The 19,143-nt window shown below is 40.6% G+C and overlaps 1 protein-coding gene across 4 annotated transcripts in view; it reads right to left on the bottom strand.

Annotated features, from left to right (window-relative positions):
• Positions 1 to 3,784: 3,784 nt before the first annotated feature.
• FAM169A (family with sequence similarity 169 member A) overlaps positions 3,785 to 19,143 on the bottom strand; it is a 36,768-nt gene continuing 21,409 nt past the window's right edge. For all 4 annotated transcript variants that reach the window (XM_080972677.1, XM_080972674.1, XM_080972676.1 and 1 more), the window contains exons 5-14: positions 18,396 to 18,481; positions 17,061 to 17,232; positions 15,246 to 15,425; positions 12,313 to 12,441; positions 12,060 to 12,169; positions 10,180 to 10,234; positions 8,597 to 8,729; positions 7,412 to 7,574; positions 6,405 to 6,620; positions 3,785 to 6,033 (exon numbers count right to left, since the gene is read on the bottom strand). In XM_080972677.1, coding sequence (XP_080828803.1) covers positions 5,530 to 6,033; positions 6,405 to 6,620; positions 7,412 to 7,574; positions 8,597 to 8,729; positions 10,180 to 10,234; positions 12,060 to 12,169; positions 12,313 to 12,441; positions 15,246 to 15,425; positions 17,061 to 17,232; positions 18,396 to 18,481 — 1,748 coding nt within the window. In that variant the 3' untranslated portion in view covers positions 3,785 to 5,529. The remainder of the gene's footprint in view (positions 6,034 to 6,404; positions 6,621 to 7,411; positions 7,575 to 8,596; positions 8,730 to 10,179; positions 10,235 to 12,059; positions 12,170 to 12,312; positions 12,442 to 15,245; positions 15,426 to 17,060; positions 17,233 to 18,395; positions 18,482 to 19,143) is intronic.

The raw sequence follows: 19,143 nt of genomic DNA, 5'->3' as shown, positions 1-19,143 counted from the left end.
CAGGCATTGGCATCAGAAACATGCAAGGCTCCTTCAGCCCAAGAAAATCTTTTTTTGTTCTAAGATTTGTCCTCAATAGAGGAACCATACAAACGTCTCCCCTTGATGCTGGTAATGCTAGAGCGTGTAGTCATTTCCCACATTAATGAAGTAGGAAAGAAACGCATCTGCCACCTATTCCTAATTTTAAGGAAATTAGAAATGTGCTGAAGATAGAATTCTTTGAAAATGCTACTCAAAGGCTAATAGGTACAGAAATGCCAAATGTCAAAGCAAAGATCAAGCAATAGTTTGTGTGGAGCAGTGAAGTGAAAAGTGTTACAGCACATTTAACAAGGCCTAAAGTTTAAATACATTTGAAAGTTCCACTTGTCTACTCACTTGTTTAACTTTAGCATAATAGCCCTATATCTTGTACAGTAGGATACAGAATAAAAATTCAAACTGAAACAAAGAAGCTCATAATAAAAGAAACTGTAAAAAATACAAACGCAGTTAAATAACAACATCAACATTAATGGTTTCAAAAGCAGCAAGGCAGATCTAAATGGCAGAGCAGAGAGCACACCCAACAGACTTTCATGACAGCCTTTGAGCTCAATTAAAAACAGCTAAATTGCAATGAGCCACTACAGTCCTCCCTATAAACCATCCCATAGAACTGGCACCAGAACCAAGAAACCTCTTGCAGCTAGTCAGTACCCAAACTTCAGTAGGTGGAGGCATACACAGCATGGCTTCAGATGTTAAAGAAAAAGTACAGAAGTGGGTACATAAAGTGTGCTTTGTAGTTAGCTAAATAGTTCAAGGTGGACTACAGGCAAGTGTTTACCTACCTTTGCCATATGCACTAGCATATATCCAAGTGCTTGTGTGATGCATGAATATTGCATATATGGAAGTGCAGGTGGAACACTGATACCTGTGGCTTGTCTAACTATTTAAAAAATAATAATTCACTAGCTGCACATTAAACAGAAAGATTAAGCTTAAAAGCTTACAAAAGGCATCTTAAGATTTTTAGTCTGGCGAAGAATAAGCAGTCTCCATCTTGGAACTGAGTCTATAGTACATGCTGACCTCATGGCTATAATATAAGAGCCTAGGTTCCCCCCTCCCCCGCCATTTGCTTTTGTGTAGCAACTTGCCTCATCAAGAGTCCTGGAGACCTCACTTGCCAACAATGTTGTGGACATTTTGATCGGTCCTTAAAAAAGGTATTTCCCAACTGGATTTTGAAGTTGCACTGGCTGCCTGGGGACAAGAAACAGCCAACATTATTTTATACAAGGAAATATTTGGGGAGGTTGTGTGTTGTCTATTAGTGGGTAGTAGAAGATGACCAGTAGCATAACTCCTAGTAGTAGTAACTGGAGTACAATTTCTACCCTTGCACATCAGTTTATACAAGTGCCTTGTTTAGATGTCCTTTTTCTCATATCAATGAACTTATCACAAGGTATTGACAGAAATCATATGCAGCCCTACTTGGGATTCATTAGAACGGTTTCCATTCAGCGCAGGTTATTTGATCCAATGTTTAACATGATGTAGACGCCATGATGTAGACTAGCACAAACAGTGACAGTCTACAATTTTCAACAGGCAGCAGTTACTGCCTCCTGGATGAGCACTCAATATGGTACCCAGCAGCTGTCAGTCATGCCGGCTATGGCTGATGGGTGTCCAACCATCTGAAGGGCATCCTGTTAGCTTACTGCAGGGTTTCCCAAACTTGGATCTCCAGCTGCGTTTGGGCTACAACTTCCACCATCCCTAGCTAGCAGGACCAGCAGTCGGGGATGATGCAAATTGTAGACCAAAAACAGCTGGAGACCCAAGTTTGGGAAACCCTGGCTTTCTGAGACTACCACTGTATTAGCTATTTGGGGGGGTATATATTACATACATAGGTGAGAATAAAAAGCACATTAACGTTTAGAAGAGAGAAGACCTCAAGCCACTGAAACCAATGAGAAAATTACAAAACAATTTTAATTACTGCTGAAACACAAACAATATATACTAAGAAGGGTCAAACTGAAAGACACCAAATAACACTACTGTACAACAGCATCACATGAAGAGATTGACGAACAACAATTAATGCCAAGTTTGTGACGATTCCCTTAAACTGAAGACTGAATTCTGCAACAGTACTGAAAACAAGGAGCTGAAACCTGAACTATGTACAGTGGTACCTGTGGTTACGAACTTAATTCGTTCTGGAGGTCCGTTCTTAACCTGAGGTACCACTTTAGCTAATGAGGCCTCTCACTGCTGCCGCCGCATGATTTCTGTTCTCATCTGAGGTGAAGTTCTTAACCCGAGGTACTACTACTGGGTTAGCAGAGTATGTAACCCAAAGTGTTTGTAACCCGAGGTACCACTGTATTGCTTTTGTTTGCGTACCGAGATAGCAGCACTGAGAAACAAAGAAACAGCAAAAAAGCTTATGTTGAGCTAAAAGGGCAAAACATTTTATTCCTAACACAAGATGAGGTCCTACATTATTTCATGCAACAGATTCAGAAGCAAAGCAGTTCTGCATGAAATAAAACCTGAAAATGGTGAAGTGAGCATGGGATGTAAAGCACATTTCAGACATTAGGAGAAACAGTAAGACATTCAAACATGTAGTAGTGAGATCCAGCAGAACTGCACAGCTAAAAACAAAGTTGAGTCCACACACTAACATTCTTTAGGCCAGCTCCTACAACTTAAAAAGTGATTAATACTGAGTTTGAATTGTATGCAATGGTCCACATGTTTTATAGTCACATTTGCTCTGAACTACAGTGAAGAATTGGTCCTTTTCTTCCTTTCAAGGAGTCATAAGTCTTCTATGGTTGTCTACAAAACTTCAGTGCTGAACAAGTAAATAAACTTCAAGCACTTGTTCTTCAGTGTTGCATAAACTTTCAGTCACATAGCCTTCTTTCAACTTTACAGACCTGTTCTTAACTGATCCTTTCAGCATAGTTCTGGTAATTTGATGTACTCTGTAGCAATAGGTACATTTTTAAAAATACAAGCTGGTGAAAAGGAACAAATATCTAGTTGTGGTGCTTACTAGAGTGAGACCATCCAGATGTGGCTCTGCAAGAAGGAGAAGCTGTAACTGCAGGGTACACATTATCCATAGAGGGTCTTCACAACTTCTGAGATCCTGGTGTCTTCCAGATGTTTTGGAAGGCAACTCCCATTTGCCACAGCCAGCTGGGACCAATGGTGTTGTCATCCAAAACATATGGAGGGCAACAGGTTCACAAAGGCTGACTTTTATGTTTAGTTTACCAACAAAGCATGGTTTGAGATATACGTATCTTGGCCAAATGCATGCAAACAAGAATCACTCACGGCTAATTAACATATGATAGGCTCTTCTTCTTCTTTCTTCTTTGGCGATCACTCATAGCCGAGTAAGATTGTCTTCCATAGACACGGTTTTAACAATGAGTCCTGATAGGCTATGGCAGGTGGGCAAGCCTTTCCTATGTTTGCATAAAAAGAAAAAAACTTGCTACTCCGGTTTATGCACAAAGCAACTGCTCCTGGGCCCACTTCCATGAATATTATGGTACCTTAAAACACACCCAAGTAGTGTGGAGAAGCTGAGCTCTAACTGAAGAAATATACATTTGCAATAAGATGCCACCAAAGACCAGTTGAAGTTGCAGAATGAAGACAAAAATTTGACTCCACCAGCAAAGTTCCATAGCTTTAAATGCAGAAGGACCAATGTCTGATTTGGGGGAGAAAACACACCGATTTAAAAGCACACTTAAAACTGTCATCACTGTAATCCAGAAGCCATGACAGGGATACAGACTCGAGTCACCTCACAAAACGCAGCTTTGATTTACAGAGCAAGAAATGTAAAGTCCCGCAAAATGTTTACTTTAATAATGCTTAGCCCAACACACCTAACAATCATATCCTATATTTGTTAAAACTCTGTACACAAGGTTCTAAACCCACCCCATCATCACCCTCAAAAACTCCAGTCCTAGTGACGTGGCAAAAGCTGCAGACAATTCTTAAATTGTCAAGGTGTTGTATTTTACAAAAAAAGCTCTTAGTATTACAAGAGACAAGCCTTAAACGGTTTTTAATGTGCTTTGTAAGAAAGTATTTAATCAAACATTAAAAATGCTGAAGGTTCACTTGAATATATTGTTTATAAACAACAACTAATATTTCTGCACATACACTCCTAATCCACAATACAGAATGTACATTGGTAGAAAAAAGAACGCCCTGAAAAACCCACTCAACTTGGCAATTCTATGCATGTCCCAAACCTTCTCATGACATGCTTTAAAAAAAACAACAACCCAGCACTTTTGTCAAGACAAGAAAAAAAAGGTTTTTTAAAAATAAAAAAGCCCTACCAGTCAACTGAGCTATTAGAAAATAGCCAGAAATTCTGTACAATCAGAAAGTCAAAACAGACCAATCCTCAGCACATTGAAATCAAAATCTTTCCACGCTATTCAAGTGAACCTTTTTATTAATAAACACTAAAAAAGAAATTGCTTCAAATTTAAAACGTAACATTTTTTTACGAACCTTACCAATTGCCGCTACTTATAAAAAGGTGTAACCGTACAAATCTGAGGTTCTTATCTTACCGTTAACTCTTAATTACTCTTCAGTTTCCATCTGTTATTTTAGAAGCTTTGTTAGTTAAAACAATCTGCTTTATTCACAATGTGAAATAACAAGAAGACTCCCAATATAAAACAGAATTCAGGATTAGCTGATTCATAGTTGGGAGCGGCTGACGCTTGACTTAATGGAAGTGGATATAGCATCCGTGAAGAGCCAAAGATGCAACAGGGAACAATGCTCACAACTAAGCAGAAATAATGTCAGATATTTTGCACTGTGTTAAAACAGGATTTTAATTCGCTACAAATTAATGCTCCAGGCTTGAAAAATAACTAGTCATAGCTTCTGTTCCCGATAAAGCCGATGAAAGTTACGGTAACTCTGGAGTTACCAGGGTGTGTCTACTTCCACACCACAAGGGGCAGATTCACAGCATGTTCTCTAAGCTAGAACCGGAGAAGTACACATAATAAGAACATACAGGACAAATAGGTGGCACTTACTTACTTCTAGGGGAACAGCTGTTGTAAATAATGGCTTTCGAATCAAAAGCCACATCAGAAGGCTTGGTAATTTACAATTTGTTGTGTAATTTGTTTGGCCTCTCCACAACTCTACTGTGGCCTGATGAAAAGCTTTTTTTTGTGGCTAAAGAAACTGAGCTAAAATAGGTCCTACTATTTTTTTAAAAGACTAACCGTTTACCTCCAAATTTGTTCTCCTCATATAGTGGTTAAACACACAAAATGAATAACTGAACCGGGAAATGCAGAGTGATTTCAGTGTTTGAATACACGCGTGTTCTGGTGTTCCATGTAGTTTCATATTTTGTTTTTGTTTTGTTTTTTGTTTTGTTTTTTAAGAAAAATACGGAAAGTGATCCAGCTGCGTGGAAACAATGCTCCTCTTCCTTTTTCAAATGAGCTTTCCTTTTTTCTTGGGTGGTCCTTTGTATCCTTTGGCCTTCCTTCTTAAGGTCCGCCTATCCACTACGGGCACTTCGATTTCCACATCCTCTGAACTGCTGTCTGCGGCTTTCTCAGAGGCGGGCTCAGCTGACTCTTCAGACTGTTCATCCAGTTGGTTCTTTTGCCCTTCTGGGTGATGCGAGTACGAGATATCCTCCAGTTCAACCATCATTAAAGCGCCCTGGCCTAGAACAACAGGGGCCTCTGGAGTGTCAGAGCCTCCTTCTTCACTCTGTTCCTCCACAGAGGAAGTTGTGTTAGGAGACACATTCTCAGAAATGGTATCTTCCAGAGCCTCAGTGGTTGCTACAGAGTTCGAAAGGCCGTTGTTGGAGGGTTCTTCCTTCTCGGCTGCAGCAACGGGATCTGCATTTAGAACAAGGGTCCTTTTCCTTTGCGTTGCTTGTTGTTCCTCTTCGGGTGGAAGTTCTGCATCTGCCACACTGTCAACCTAATGGAGAAAAACAAACTCTTGTTAGCCATTTTAAGTCAAAGTCGAGGAAACTTTTTGACAACATTCTGAGGGCCACAGATGAGATTCTTAACTTTGTATTAATAATAATAATAATAATAATAATAATAATAATAATAATTTATTTATACCCCGCCCATCTGGCTGGGTTTCCCCAGCCACTCTGGGCACCTTCCAACAAAGTATTAAAATATAGTAGTCTGTTAAACATTAAAAGCTTCCCTTGTACGGCATGCTACATTCCAATGGGCTGGATTTAATTATTATTAATTTTTTTATAATATTGCCAATGATTGTACCAACATGGCAGAGAAGAAACTCTTAAGCATCGCTTATATATTTCCCCTCACCTTATCAGAAACGTTGTCATCACTGTCTTCAGTGGATTTTACTGACGAATCAAGGATTAATGGGACAAGTAAGGTTAGGGTTGTTTCCTCTGGATTTTCCAACTGCAGCTTTGACTCTCCATCCACCGCTTCACTTCCTGTTTGTCCCTCAGCCACTATTGAGACCTTGATAGCATCTTCCACGAGCTCTCCATTGAGTGGCTCCACTTCCATTTCCTATAAAATGGCATGTACACATTAAAATGGTGCAAAGCCACTTTTATCATGTAACGTTAACAACAGAATTCAATACATCAGTGACAAGAGTCTCAAATTATAAAAAGCATAGAAAACAACAAAAGAAAAAAATATTGCTTCCTGGTTGGATGCACACATTATTCAGTCAACTCCTTTTCCACTTGTTACAAGTAAAGCTAGGTAAAGGTAAAGGGACCCTTGACCATTAGGTCCAGTCGTAGCCAACTCTGGGGTTGCGGCGCTCATCTCGCTTTATTGGCCAAGGGAGCCGGCGTACATGTGGCCAGCATGACTAAGCCGCTTCTGGCGAACCAGAGCAGCACACGGAAACGCCGTTTACCTTCCTGCCGGAGCGGTACCTGTTTATCTACTTGCACTTTGACGTGCTTTCGAACTGCTAGGTTGGCAGGAGCAGGGACCAAGCAACGGGAGCTCCCCCCGTCATGGGGATTCGAACCGCCGACCTTCTGATCGGCAAGTCCTAGTCTCTGTGGTTTAACCCACAACGCCACCCGCGTCCCTTCCAAGTAAAGCTACCTTACACATCCTTTCCAGAGTTTAGATTAATATATAAACTTGACACCATGAGGGGGTCATATGTACCCTAGATTTTTCTAGATGCTTATCTCAGTGCATACAAAGTCTTCTGTCCAAGCAGAGAAGGCAATAGCAGGCAGAAACCCATGACTTCCTCGTCTGTCATACTTGGCAGAAAAAGGGTTGTTAGTGCCTCAAACAGACAAATTGTTCTTAATATATTCAAATCACACCTCTTTATCCTCTTGCTTCTCAGATGCTGGACACATCTGTGGCGCTTCTTGGGCTGGTTGTTTCTGGTTTTCAACTAACACCTCCTGCTCACTTTCAACCACATTTTCTTCCATCTCCATCACCTCTTCCGAACTTTCAGATACACGTGCATCAGGTTCTGGTCTGTGCAGCAACAAGAACATTGAATGTGAAATACTCAAGGTATATGTAATATTGAAATGCACACTTTTAGTGTGAGGGACGCAGATGAAATTAGGCAGCGGATAATAAAACAGTGTGACATATAGACAAACCCAACCAGTAACTTCATCTAACGAAACATTTTTAAAAATCAAGGAAGTATTTCATTTCAAATGACGCTTTATAGAAATCAATTTACTGCATTTGTTCCTATGAGCAGAAATTATTGATGCCAATGCCAGCCATGGATGAAGGAGCCTGATCCCGTGGCTTCTTCAGAGAATGAAAGGGAAATGGATCCAGCAGATCCAAGGCTGCTTCTCTCCTATACTGCCCCCCGAAACACCTGTTTTTGGGGCATAACACCAATGGTGGTAGGCCAAGCATGTGGAGCTTTCTGCAGGTGAAATAACGGCTTCCACAGTGGAGTTTCCCACCTTGCTAAATGAGCTCTTTTCTACTGCTCTTCTCCACTGGAAAACACCTCAACGCAATCCTAACTCCCTCCAGCAAGCAGACCTTGCTCAGTGAGGCTACAACCCTATACACACTAAATTGGGTAAAGGCTCCATTCCTATTGACTGCAACGAGACGTAATTTCAAGCAGTCATGTTTAGGATTACATTGTTAAAATCATAGATGGGTGAAAAATCAGGGTTAAAAACTTTATCTGGCATGCAGAGTCTCTTTTAGTTCTGATAGGTTGATGATGAGGAATAAAAAATAAACATTAACAAGCCTTTCCTTCCAACAATTTTCCTTCGTTTTAAACTGTTTTTAATACTGTATTTTAAATTGTTGAAATATTCAGCTGAATAAATAGTATGAGTAGTAGTAGAAATAATAATAATAATAATAATAATAATAATAATAATAACAACAATCACATACCAAGATTTCAATCTATCTACAACTACCCAAGTATATTATCTATTCCTTTGTACAATTCAATACAACAGAGACCTTACATTTCTTATACAACACATACACACACATAAGTATACCTGCTTTCTGGTGTTTGAAAAACACTTATATCTTCATCTTCAACCATTTCAGGCTCTTGGAACCTTTTCCCCAACTTTGGACGTTTGAGATTATTGCCTCGCGATCGTGTAGAAAGCTGAGCAGCATTAAGTTCTGAGGGGAAGAAAAACCCCACACACTCAGATCTGAATACAGGTAAATAATGTCACAAAGCTTGAACATGCCTAGAAACCCAGCCTGCGCTAACCTTGTGCTGCTGTTGCTGGAAATCAAGTATTTTACAGTTTTGTGTAGCCATCTAAAAAATCAAGTGTTGGTTCCTAGGAATTTGAAGCATATTTTCTTATGCTTTTTACTTTTTGGTGCAGGCAGTGGCTCCTCCTTCAGTGACATCCGCAGGAACAAAGATTTTACATATGCCTTTGCAGGTTCAGAGGGAAGCACCATAAAGAACTGCCCATTCTCCAAAGCAAATGCAATAGACCGGTAACACTATCATCTGAGTATTCTTCAAATTAAGAATACCTTTACTCTGTGTAAGGACAGACTTGCTGATGATCAATTAAGAAGGGCATTTGATCAGCAGCACCTATCTGCTGCTTAGCCTATGGAATTAATTCCTATGGAAGCAGTAAGGGTGTACTTATAGTTTCTCCATTTTGGCTTTACTTCTGTTAAATAAATCATGAGACGGTGTAATATGTTATGTGCTGTTGTTCACCTGAGGTTGTATTTACCCAGTTTGAAGACCTGCTAAGGAACAGAAGATTGTTATTAAGTCTTCATATGTAAACCACAAAATTCAAAGAGGGTGAACTTTCTTATTCCCATGACTGTGCAAGTTCCACACTGCACTCCTATGAATGTACCATGCACTAAGAAGCAAACTCCATTGAGTTCTATGGGAGTTATTCCCAGGTCATTTTATCTTTGAAATAAACCTGCATTTTTACGTATTGTTTTGACAGCAGTGAGTTCAAGGCGCGGCAAGTGGAATCAAGTAAATGGCCTAAAGTAGAGGGCTGATTGGAGCCTATTTGGCAAATCCTCTACCTGGCTAAACTCATTCATTTAGTGAGGGTCAGAGGCGATTGGGAGTGTATTAGGAAACTAAGGATTTGTGTTATAATTGGAACAATTTTGTAACAACTTTTTGGAACCTGAAAAACAATCAAGATGTGCACTCATAACAGATATTCCAGATTAAGTAGAAATGTTTTGGAATTAGTTCATATTTTTTATTTTCTGGATCACAAACTACTCTATTTACTATTGAGCAAAGTATTCTGAATCTTGGTTCTTATTTGGATTGTACTCAACTCATTTGCATTTTGTGCTTTATACGATTAAAAAAAATTTAGGAATACACAAGTTACTAAGCGCTTTACTTAATTTCCCTCCTCCCCCACCACCCAGGGCTCCATTAAAGTAAGTTAAAATGTGCCAATTTTTTCCATGCATGGTTTTTGACTTCTTAAAAAAGAAATCTCTCTTTGGTAGGCATTAGTTAAAAGTGAAGAACACAAAGCTTAGGTGGTGATGGAGCATATTGTGGACTGCAAGAAAGTTCTAACAGAAATCATGCAAGCTAGACTTATTTTACCTTCAGATGTGCCTTCAAATACTTCTAAGCCATCTTTGTTTTTATGAGCATCAGCCTGGAAGAGAGAAACAACAAACTTAAAAATAAATAAATGACACACTACTGAAGATCCTTATGACATTATTGGCACATTTTCTTGCATTCATATTATTATTCAATTATACACACCATCTGGATTTTGACAAAAGTTAATTTAATTCCCTTTGTTGTCTGCGTGAAATACTTAGGATACACGAGAGGTATTATCTTACCCTTTTCATGTGTACCACCCTGAAAAGCGCAAGCTGTGCCAGCGGCTTCCTTCTTTTCACAGGCAAGCTTATGAAAGGGAGTCAAAGTTTCCCCTCCACCACCTACCTAAGGCAAAGCCTTCACCCAATTCACCTCTGCCCAGGTGGCTGCTCTGTGGCAACAGCCAAAGGTCCCTGAAGAGTCTGTGTGTGCCAGGACTGCTTGAACTCTGGGTTCTGCCAGAGACACTTTTTGGCAAACTTCATGGCACCCACAAGCCCCCTTTTTCTCAGTCTCTATCCTAATCTCATTTCTGTTCATTGTTCCACTTCCACATCCCTCGCCCCGTATTTCTTTTCCTGATCCTTTAGAAACTGCTGCTCCCTCACCCCCCCCAGTCCCTATATCTTATAACGTAATTAAGCTGAAGTATGTGTAATTTATATAATCCCATTCTTTCTCGTACGTTCCCATCCCTCCATTTTCCCCTTTCTCTATGTCTATTTTAGACCATAAGCCCTTGTTCTTTGTGAAGTGTTGCTTGTCTAGCAGCACCTTTAGGTGGTTTTGACTAAGTATGTGCCATCTGGATAGGTTAGATTGCACCTTGGGGCAACAGCCCTCTGCAGACTCTTGGGCTGGGGAATTGTTTAGGGGAAGTTGTTGCTATTATTGATGTTTATTTTTTGTATCTTTGTTTTCGATCTTATTATGATGTACATGGAAATTGTTTAATTTGGTTGTGTACTTTCTGATGTTTTAGTTTATGACTACTCTTGTTATGTTTGAAATTATGTATTTTTTCCATGTTGTAAGCTGCCTTGAGCATGGTTTGAACTATGAGAAGACGATATACAAATCAAGTTATGTATGTATGTATGTACAGTCGTACATACATACATACAGTCGTACCTTGGAAGCTGAACGCCTTGGCACTTGTACGTTTTGACTCCCGACCGCCGCAAACCCAGAAGTGAGTGTTCTTTGGAAGTCGAACGTCCAGCACGGCTTCCACAGCTTCCGATTGGCTGCAGGAGCTTCCTGCAGGCAATCGGAAGCCGCACCTTGATTTCCAAACATTCTGGAAATCAAACGGACTTCCAGAAAGGATTCCATCTGACTTCCGAGGTACGACTGTATGTCTATGTGTAAGTTTAAAGTCTTTTACCTAGCCAGTCAGTTTAAGGATTACTTTTTTCTGTTTTTAATGGTTCTGTGTTTTGTTATACACAACCAAACATAGAACCATTAAAAACAGAACAAAGTAATCCTTAAACTGACTGGCTAGGTAAAAGGCTTTAAACATACACATGTTGCTGAACAACATCACATGCACGACGATGTTTTATGAGGGGGCAAAAATGTAAAAAGCCTGTCACACGCTTACACATGCAGCACCTGTTACCTCTAAGAACAGCGGAAGCACTTCACATATCTTTTCCAAACATTAATTTTTAATTATAGAAGACTATCACTATATGTAATTGAAGTAAATTTGGGAGGAGGGGCAGAGCACCCAACCCGAAGCAAACTTGCTTTTTAGTGTTCCCTGATGTTTCTTCCCACTTCAATAAAACTGCTCAGAAGTTAAAAATAAAGGGGACACACAAGTTCCAAACTAAAACAGAGAAAACAGTTTGTGTACCTACACTTAACTGTGTTTCCCTGGGCTCAGATGCCTGCTCACTTGTGGTATTCATGGCAGTCTGCAGAAAACTTTCATCAGCCTGGGAACCAATGTTTTCTTTCTGTGAGCCTTCTGTTCTTGGAAAAATTCAGAAAAAGAATATGCAAACGCCAATTTAAAACAGCCTCTCTCCAAGGTCCACATCAGCAACCGTGTATTTTTCAGCACCACATCCCCTCCACTCCCCCAGCCATGCTTACACCATGCCATCATACCTATGCATTTGAAACTTTCTCTCTGCAAAATGCTAGCTACAGTTTTCCGCTGGTGAAAGTTGCCAGTGCCTTCAATTTCCCACAGAAGGTCATGATCCCCTGGATACCGTTCAAAGTACTTCTGGCAAGCTGGGAAAAATATTAATAAAATGGGTTCAGTACTTGCATAATACTTTACAAAATACTTTCCCTCCTCAACATGATGACAAACTTATTTTAAAGACTTCTCCAAGGAAGTGCTACAGAGAGTCAGCTCAGTCACAGACAGGATAATTGCCCTACATAAGAATATTTTGAATTTTTTTTGGAGAAAAAAAATATTTTTTACTATTTGCAACACCACACCAGCTGTCTCGTGTAAATAAGCACAATTAGTTTTCCAATAAGCATTGAGCAGCCTATATCGGTAAATCATCTGTGTTATTTGCTTTCATGAACAGCTAAGAAGGCACCTTTTAACTAATGAATGTTTTGGAAAGTTGTTTGTTCACTATGCATTTGCATATCTCTTAACATATCGTAACTAAACTTTGCATGACAGTACCTGGTCTCAAGGAGTTGGTTTCTCACTAGGATTGGATAAAACTGGATGCTATGCAGAATCAAGATGGTGGACTGAACCTTTCAAAACTACACTGATTTTAACCCAATTTTGCATGACAGTTCCTGGTATCAAGGAGCAGGTTTTCATCTATGTTTGGATACAACTGGATGTCATTTTGAAACAAGGTGGAATGGAACCTTTCAAAACTACTGATTTTAACCACCAATTTCAAAACTGCAGATTCTTGTTTGCCTTTTAGAATTCCCAAGCAATACAGTGGTACCTCGGGTTAAGAACTTAATTCGTTCTGGAGGGCCGTTCTTAACCTGAAACTGTTCTTAACCTGAGGTAACACTTTAGTTAATGGGGCCTCCCACTGCCGTCACGCGATTTCTGTTCTCATCCTGAAGCAAAGTTCTTAACGTCTGTAACCTGTAACAGATGCTTCAGGTTACAGACTCCGCTAACCCAGAAATAGTACCTCGGGTTAAGAACTTTGCTTCAGGATGAGAACAGAAATCGTGCGGCAGCAGCATGGCGGCAGGGTAAGACCCCATTAGCTAAAGTGGTACCTCAGGTTAAGAACAGTTTCAGGTTAAGAACAGACCTCCAGAACGAATTAAGTTCTTAACCCGAGGTACCACTGTATACTGTATTGGCCTGAATATAAGCTTCACTTTCCCCCCAAATTCCAACCGTGAAAAGTTAAAGTGCGGCTTATATTCGTGACCTTACGAATATAGTCGTCGTCCCCCCCGACCTCTCCCCACAAGGCTGGGAAGGGAGAGAGCTAGGAAGGGAAAAGGCAACGAAGGGTATGCAGTACCCCCAGTATGCAGCCAGGAGCAGCGAGGAAGGGAGTAGCTTATATTAGGGTATTTTTTCTTTTTCCCCCTCCCATTTTAAAGGTGTGGCTTATATTTGGGTGTGGCTTATATTCAGGCCAATATGGTAACTGAAAGCAATGCTAAAGTAACAGGAGCTTCAGCATCTATGAAATGCCACCAGTTTAAATAACTTTTGGGAACCTAACCCAGGGGAGCAGTAAGCATATCTGCAGTTCTTTCTCTTCTATTGCCACACCCAAGGGATTGCAGACCCTAAACTTTCAGAACAGCTCTTCGTGGCAGACTGCATGTCTTATCTTAATTGCCTGGTCAGGTCTTTGAAGTATGCAAAAGGATACAGCCAAGCCTAATTCAAGTAAAGCCAACAGGAATGCAAAAGATCCGATCCAGTAACTGAGGTATGAAACATCTATGTAAAAACCTATCTTCCTAGCAACTCCCCAAGTTGTGTGCAGATACCGTTTTGAGGCATGTGCCCGATTCTGATGTACTTGATTCCTATGCTGCTTCAAAGTTATGAACAGAGAAATTATATGAGGACCAAAACCAACATTCCCATTCAGTATTTCCACAGGTCAAGCAAAACAAAAACATACAAATCTCCCAAACTAGCCACTCACAGTGATGACTGCAGAAGGAAATGGGGTGTTTGATGGCTGTAGCTGGTTCAAGGGAGGGAGGGAACATTCAGTACAAGGATGGAGAACTTGTGGCCTTCCTGTTGTTGCTGGACTAGCCATGCTGGTTGGGCTGATGGAAGCTGGGAATTCAACATCACCTGGAGAGCCACAGGCTTTCCAATCATGATACAGAATATATTTCATTTGTCTAAGAGAACTGCTGTATCTTGGGCTTTTCTCTCTTCTTCCTTGTCTGTGTACTTCCTGCTTTCTTCCCACCACAGGCACCAACTCTAAGGGGCCCAGGTCCCTTGGGCAGAACACACAGTTCCAAACCGTGCCAATTGGGATGCCTCTGACAATATAGTCAGCCAGTTTGGCATGACTGTTCCCAAGATGGGAGGCACAGGTTTTGTCCTAGAGAGCCAGTGAGGTGTAGTGGTTAAGAGCGATAGACTTGTAATCTGGGGAACCGGGTTCGCGTCTCCGCTCCTCCACATGCAGCTGCTGGGTGACCTTGGGCTAGTCACACTTCTCTGAAGTCTCTCAGCCCCACTCACCTCACAGAGTGTTTGTTGTGGGGGAGGAAGGGAAAGGAGAATGTTAGCTGCTTTGAGACTCCTTAGGGTAGTGATAAAGCGGGATATCAAATCCAAACTCTTCTTCTTCTTCCTATGTTCAGAAACCTTCTGACACCATTTTGAATCAAAATGCTGGTCGGAACCATTTCAAGCAGTGCCGATTTGGACACCTCTGAAGATACCGTTGCCCAATTTGGCACTGTGGTTCCTGAGATCAAGGAGCTTTCTGTCTCTGTTTGGATATAATTGGATGGCCCTTTAAGCAGAACCCTAGAAACTAAAAAAATACATTATCCATATCAGTATGGTTTGATGCAATGAGACTAACAGAAGGGCTTACCAACAAGCATAAAAGACGTGAGTGGGAACCGCAGGCCAAGAGCATCTTCTGTGAAAGAATCCACAAAATCTTCCAGCATCAGGAGCCCATAATCTTTCCCTCGATGTTTCTTCCTCACAAACATTGTATCAAGGACCGGAAGCTGGTAGCTCTGGGTCAGAAAGGCACCACATATGCTTCCTGCAATCATAACAGCAGCTCTGATTGGAATTCATTCTGTTGCTGTACCCAAGGTGTTCTTCAAAGACAACTAAGCAACCCTTTTCTCTCTGCCCTGCATGCATTTCTGTAACAACCCCAAAATCATTATCTGGACAGCTTATGAACTTAGCAACTTATGGTATATTTTTGGTTATGCAGCTCAAAAATGTTCTATTTTCTTTTTGCACCTTCTTCTCTAAACCCCACCCCGCAAAAAAGAAAAATCTTCACTGCTGCCCAGGCATATAACTTCTACTTTGATCAGCTCATTACTTTTCTTTGCCTTTTGGGTTCAAGTTATATCTTCAACATTGATGTTAGTAAAAGGACCCCTGGACGGTTAAGTCCAGTCAAAGGCAACTATGGGGTTGCTGCACTCATCTCGCTTTCAGGCCGAAGGAGCTGGCGTTTGTCCACAGACAGCTTTCCAGGTCATGTGGCCAGCATAACTAAACCGCTTCTGGCACAACGGGACACCATGATGGAAGCCAGAGCGCAGGGAAACACCGTTTACTTTCCCGCCACAGCAGTATCTATTTATCTACTTGCACTGGCATGCTTTCAAACTGCTAGGTAGGGAGGAGCCGGGACAGAGCAACAGGAGCTCAACTTAATGTGCGGATTCAAACTGCCAGCCTTCTGATCGGCAAGCCCAAGAGGCCCAATGGTTTAGACCACAGTGCCACCCGCATCCCTGTGATTGCTGTTAGTCCTACATTAACACTGGCAAGTATCAACTTTTTACCTTTCTGTTCTTACCCCATTACTCTTGATTCTGGCAGTGCCAGGCTAACATAACAAACCTGGGATGCAATTAGGGGTGGCAAGGTTGGACAAACAGTATTGAAAGTAACTTACTGCAGAACCTTATCCTCACTACTTCTAGTCTCAGGTGATGGCAAGGTCAGCATACTTGGGCATGCCAACTTATTTGGATGATTTTATAGCAATCACTTTCCTACCCACCAAGAGGAACAATTTAAAAACAACAACAGGCTACAAATCCTTGAGACCAACTGTAAACTTCAAATATACTTTGAAATAGTGTATTCCGTTCACAAAGGTCAAAGTATCAACAGGAACAAACACACAAAAAGACTGCCATCTGCTTACTGCCTTCCCCTAAGATGCGGTTAGCTATAGCAGGCTAGAAACCCATCTGCCCAAGTATCAAGTTTCCAACAGACATCAAGGCTATATAACATAATCCATTCGGCCCCCCAAACACAGCAAGTGCAATTAGTTTTGAGGACATCCATTGCAGGTTTATTTGTGGAATTAGATTGGCAAGATGTTAAAATAAGTATTTTTTTTATACTGTTATGTTTTAAAATGAACTTTACTGTCCTTTCAGTGTCCGGCAAAGACCTCATTGTTTTCCCAAGCTTCATAGATACCATTTTAATTCTGCTTTCTATTTTATGCTGCTTTTATAATGTTATGGTTTTCAGTTTGTACATGGCCTCCATTGCCATTACCACTTATCACCCTGAACGTAAAAGTGCAAGAAGACTACAAGCATGGTTCTCAAACAATGTAAAACTATGGACTTTGTTTCTCTCTGCCTTGCATTAAATGGCATTTTGTGATTTTATTTTAAAAGGGAAGTCTTACCTGGAAGCTTAACAGAATAAAAACCAATTGCCTCTCCTTTCTTCCATAGTATTTTCGCATAATCATGGCTACCATGACAGAGGAATGGGCATTCATTTTTCTCCATTTCTTGCTTGCGATAAATTAATCTATTTAGCACATAGAGGACCACTCTCTCTCCAATAGAGTTCACCTATAGTAAACACATAGAAAGAATATGACTATGATTGAAGAAGAAAAAAATATTGTTCCAAAAAGTCCATGTGGCTAAATTTTGCTGAAATCCACATCCCTACTTTCAAGGTAGCAAAGAGGGGTAGATTAATTTTTTTCTAAAAATATGTTTGGGTTTTGTGGTTATGACACACTACGTTATTCCGTTTGTTTTTATCTTCATTTGTAAACTAACTCAAGAGAACTGTAATACTTTAGATAATATAAACATAATTGTTGTTGTTTAGTCGTTTAGTCGTGTCTGACTCTTCGTGACCCCATGGACCAGAGCACGCCAGGCACTCCTGTCTTCCAATGCCTCCCGCAGTTTGGTCATACTCAGTTTGTAGCTTCGAGAACACTCTGTTGTCCCCTTCTCCTTGTGCCCTCCATCTCTCCCAACATCAGGGTCTTTTCCAGGGAGTTTTCTCTTCTCATGAGGTGGCCAAAGTATTGGAGCCTCAGCTTCACGATCTGTCCTTCCAGTGAGCACTCAGGGCTGATTTCCTCAAGAATGGATACGTTTGATCTTCTTGCAGTCCATGGGACTCTCAAGAGTCTCCCCTCCAGCACCATAATTCAAAAGCATCAATTCTTCATAAACATAATACATACACCATAAAGCCAGGAATGAGAGGAACACCTGATGATAGGGCAGACCCACATTAAAGTGTTAATTTATTTGTCAGTTGTTAAATTTGTATCCTACCTTTCCAGCAAAACAGTGCTCATGGTTAAGCTACTGTCACTTTTTTCATGAGACTATGGGACCTGGAGATCCAGGGAGAGGGCTGTTGATTACGTGAGGCAGCCTGACCACTCACTCAAAAATATTATCTGCCAGGATTTGCTGAGGAAAAAGCTGTTTATCAGCTGAGCCATCTTAAATTTGTAGTGTATACATGCTTTTTTAAAAAAGAGTCAGCTTCCTGCGACACATACAAGTCGCTTGCGCCACAACCCGAAAACATAATCAGAATTATAGAAAGCACTGCCTGCACATCTCTGTGCATGCAACACACACCAATTCTGTTCCAAGTAAATATGAATTAGACACTCTGAATACATTACGCAGTATCTCTGTTTGGATTAGATGGCTCCTCAGATTACACACACACTTAACAGAACAAAAGCTTTACGTACCTGCAAAAGTCCTTCTCTGGAAGGATCAGATGTTCTCACAATATCATCAACAGGCCACCACTGATCAGCAAGGAAAAGGGCAACAGCTTGAATGAGAAAAGAGAAATATGAAGCTAGGACAATGGTGGCGATGGTCTTAATTATGTTGAGTAAGTGTGAAGTTGCATAAAAGTAGGTATAACAATGCTACTACAGTTGTTGTTTTTTAATCTACACCTGTTAGTTGTAATTTATCTCTAAGAAGTTTCCAAAAATTAAAACGGTCACCAAAGAACAGTTTAAAACAGGTATTTTAAAATATTCAAATCTGGTTAAAATCTGGTTAAAATCAACCGTAGCTTAAAAAAACCAAAAACATAAAACACATGTAACTTTTGTAAGAGACTTGCTTAACCAAAAATATTCTAAGCAAGTGCTAGAATGAGTGTAGTGAAGGTGTCAGTATTTTCCACTGCCGCTATTGCAGAGGGTCACGTGATAGGATGATTTCATTTCTTATCACTGTGTGCCAGCAGAAATCAAGCTGACAAACTTCCATTCTTTGCTCTCTGTCCAGCTAGAGAGGATGTGTGAGGAGCTCACACAAAATGCCATGTTTCTTTTGTTTCTTTTGCTATAAATAATAAAATACTTGATGCCACAATTCCTACACAATTTTGCTTTCACTGACTCTGCTAATACGCTTTATATCGTGCCCATGTATTTTGGATGCGTGCCGATGTTTTCTACGGGACTCCAGCTAGAGGCA

Source organism: Podarcis pityusensis (genome assembly GCF_964106645.2).
Source record: "Podarcis pityusensis genome assembly, chromosome: 11".
Lineage (NCBI taxonomy): Eukaryota > Metazoa > Chordata > Lepidosauria > Squamata > Lacertidae > Podarcis > Podarcis pityusensis.
This window is presented reverse-complemented; position numbering and strand designations above follow the sequence as displayed.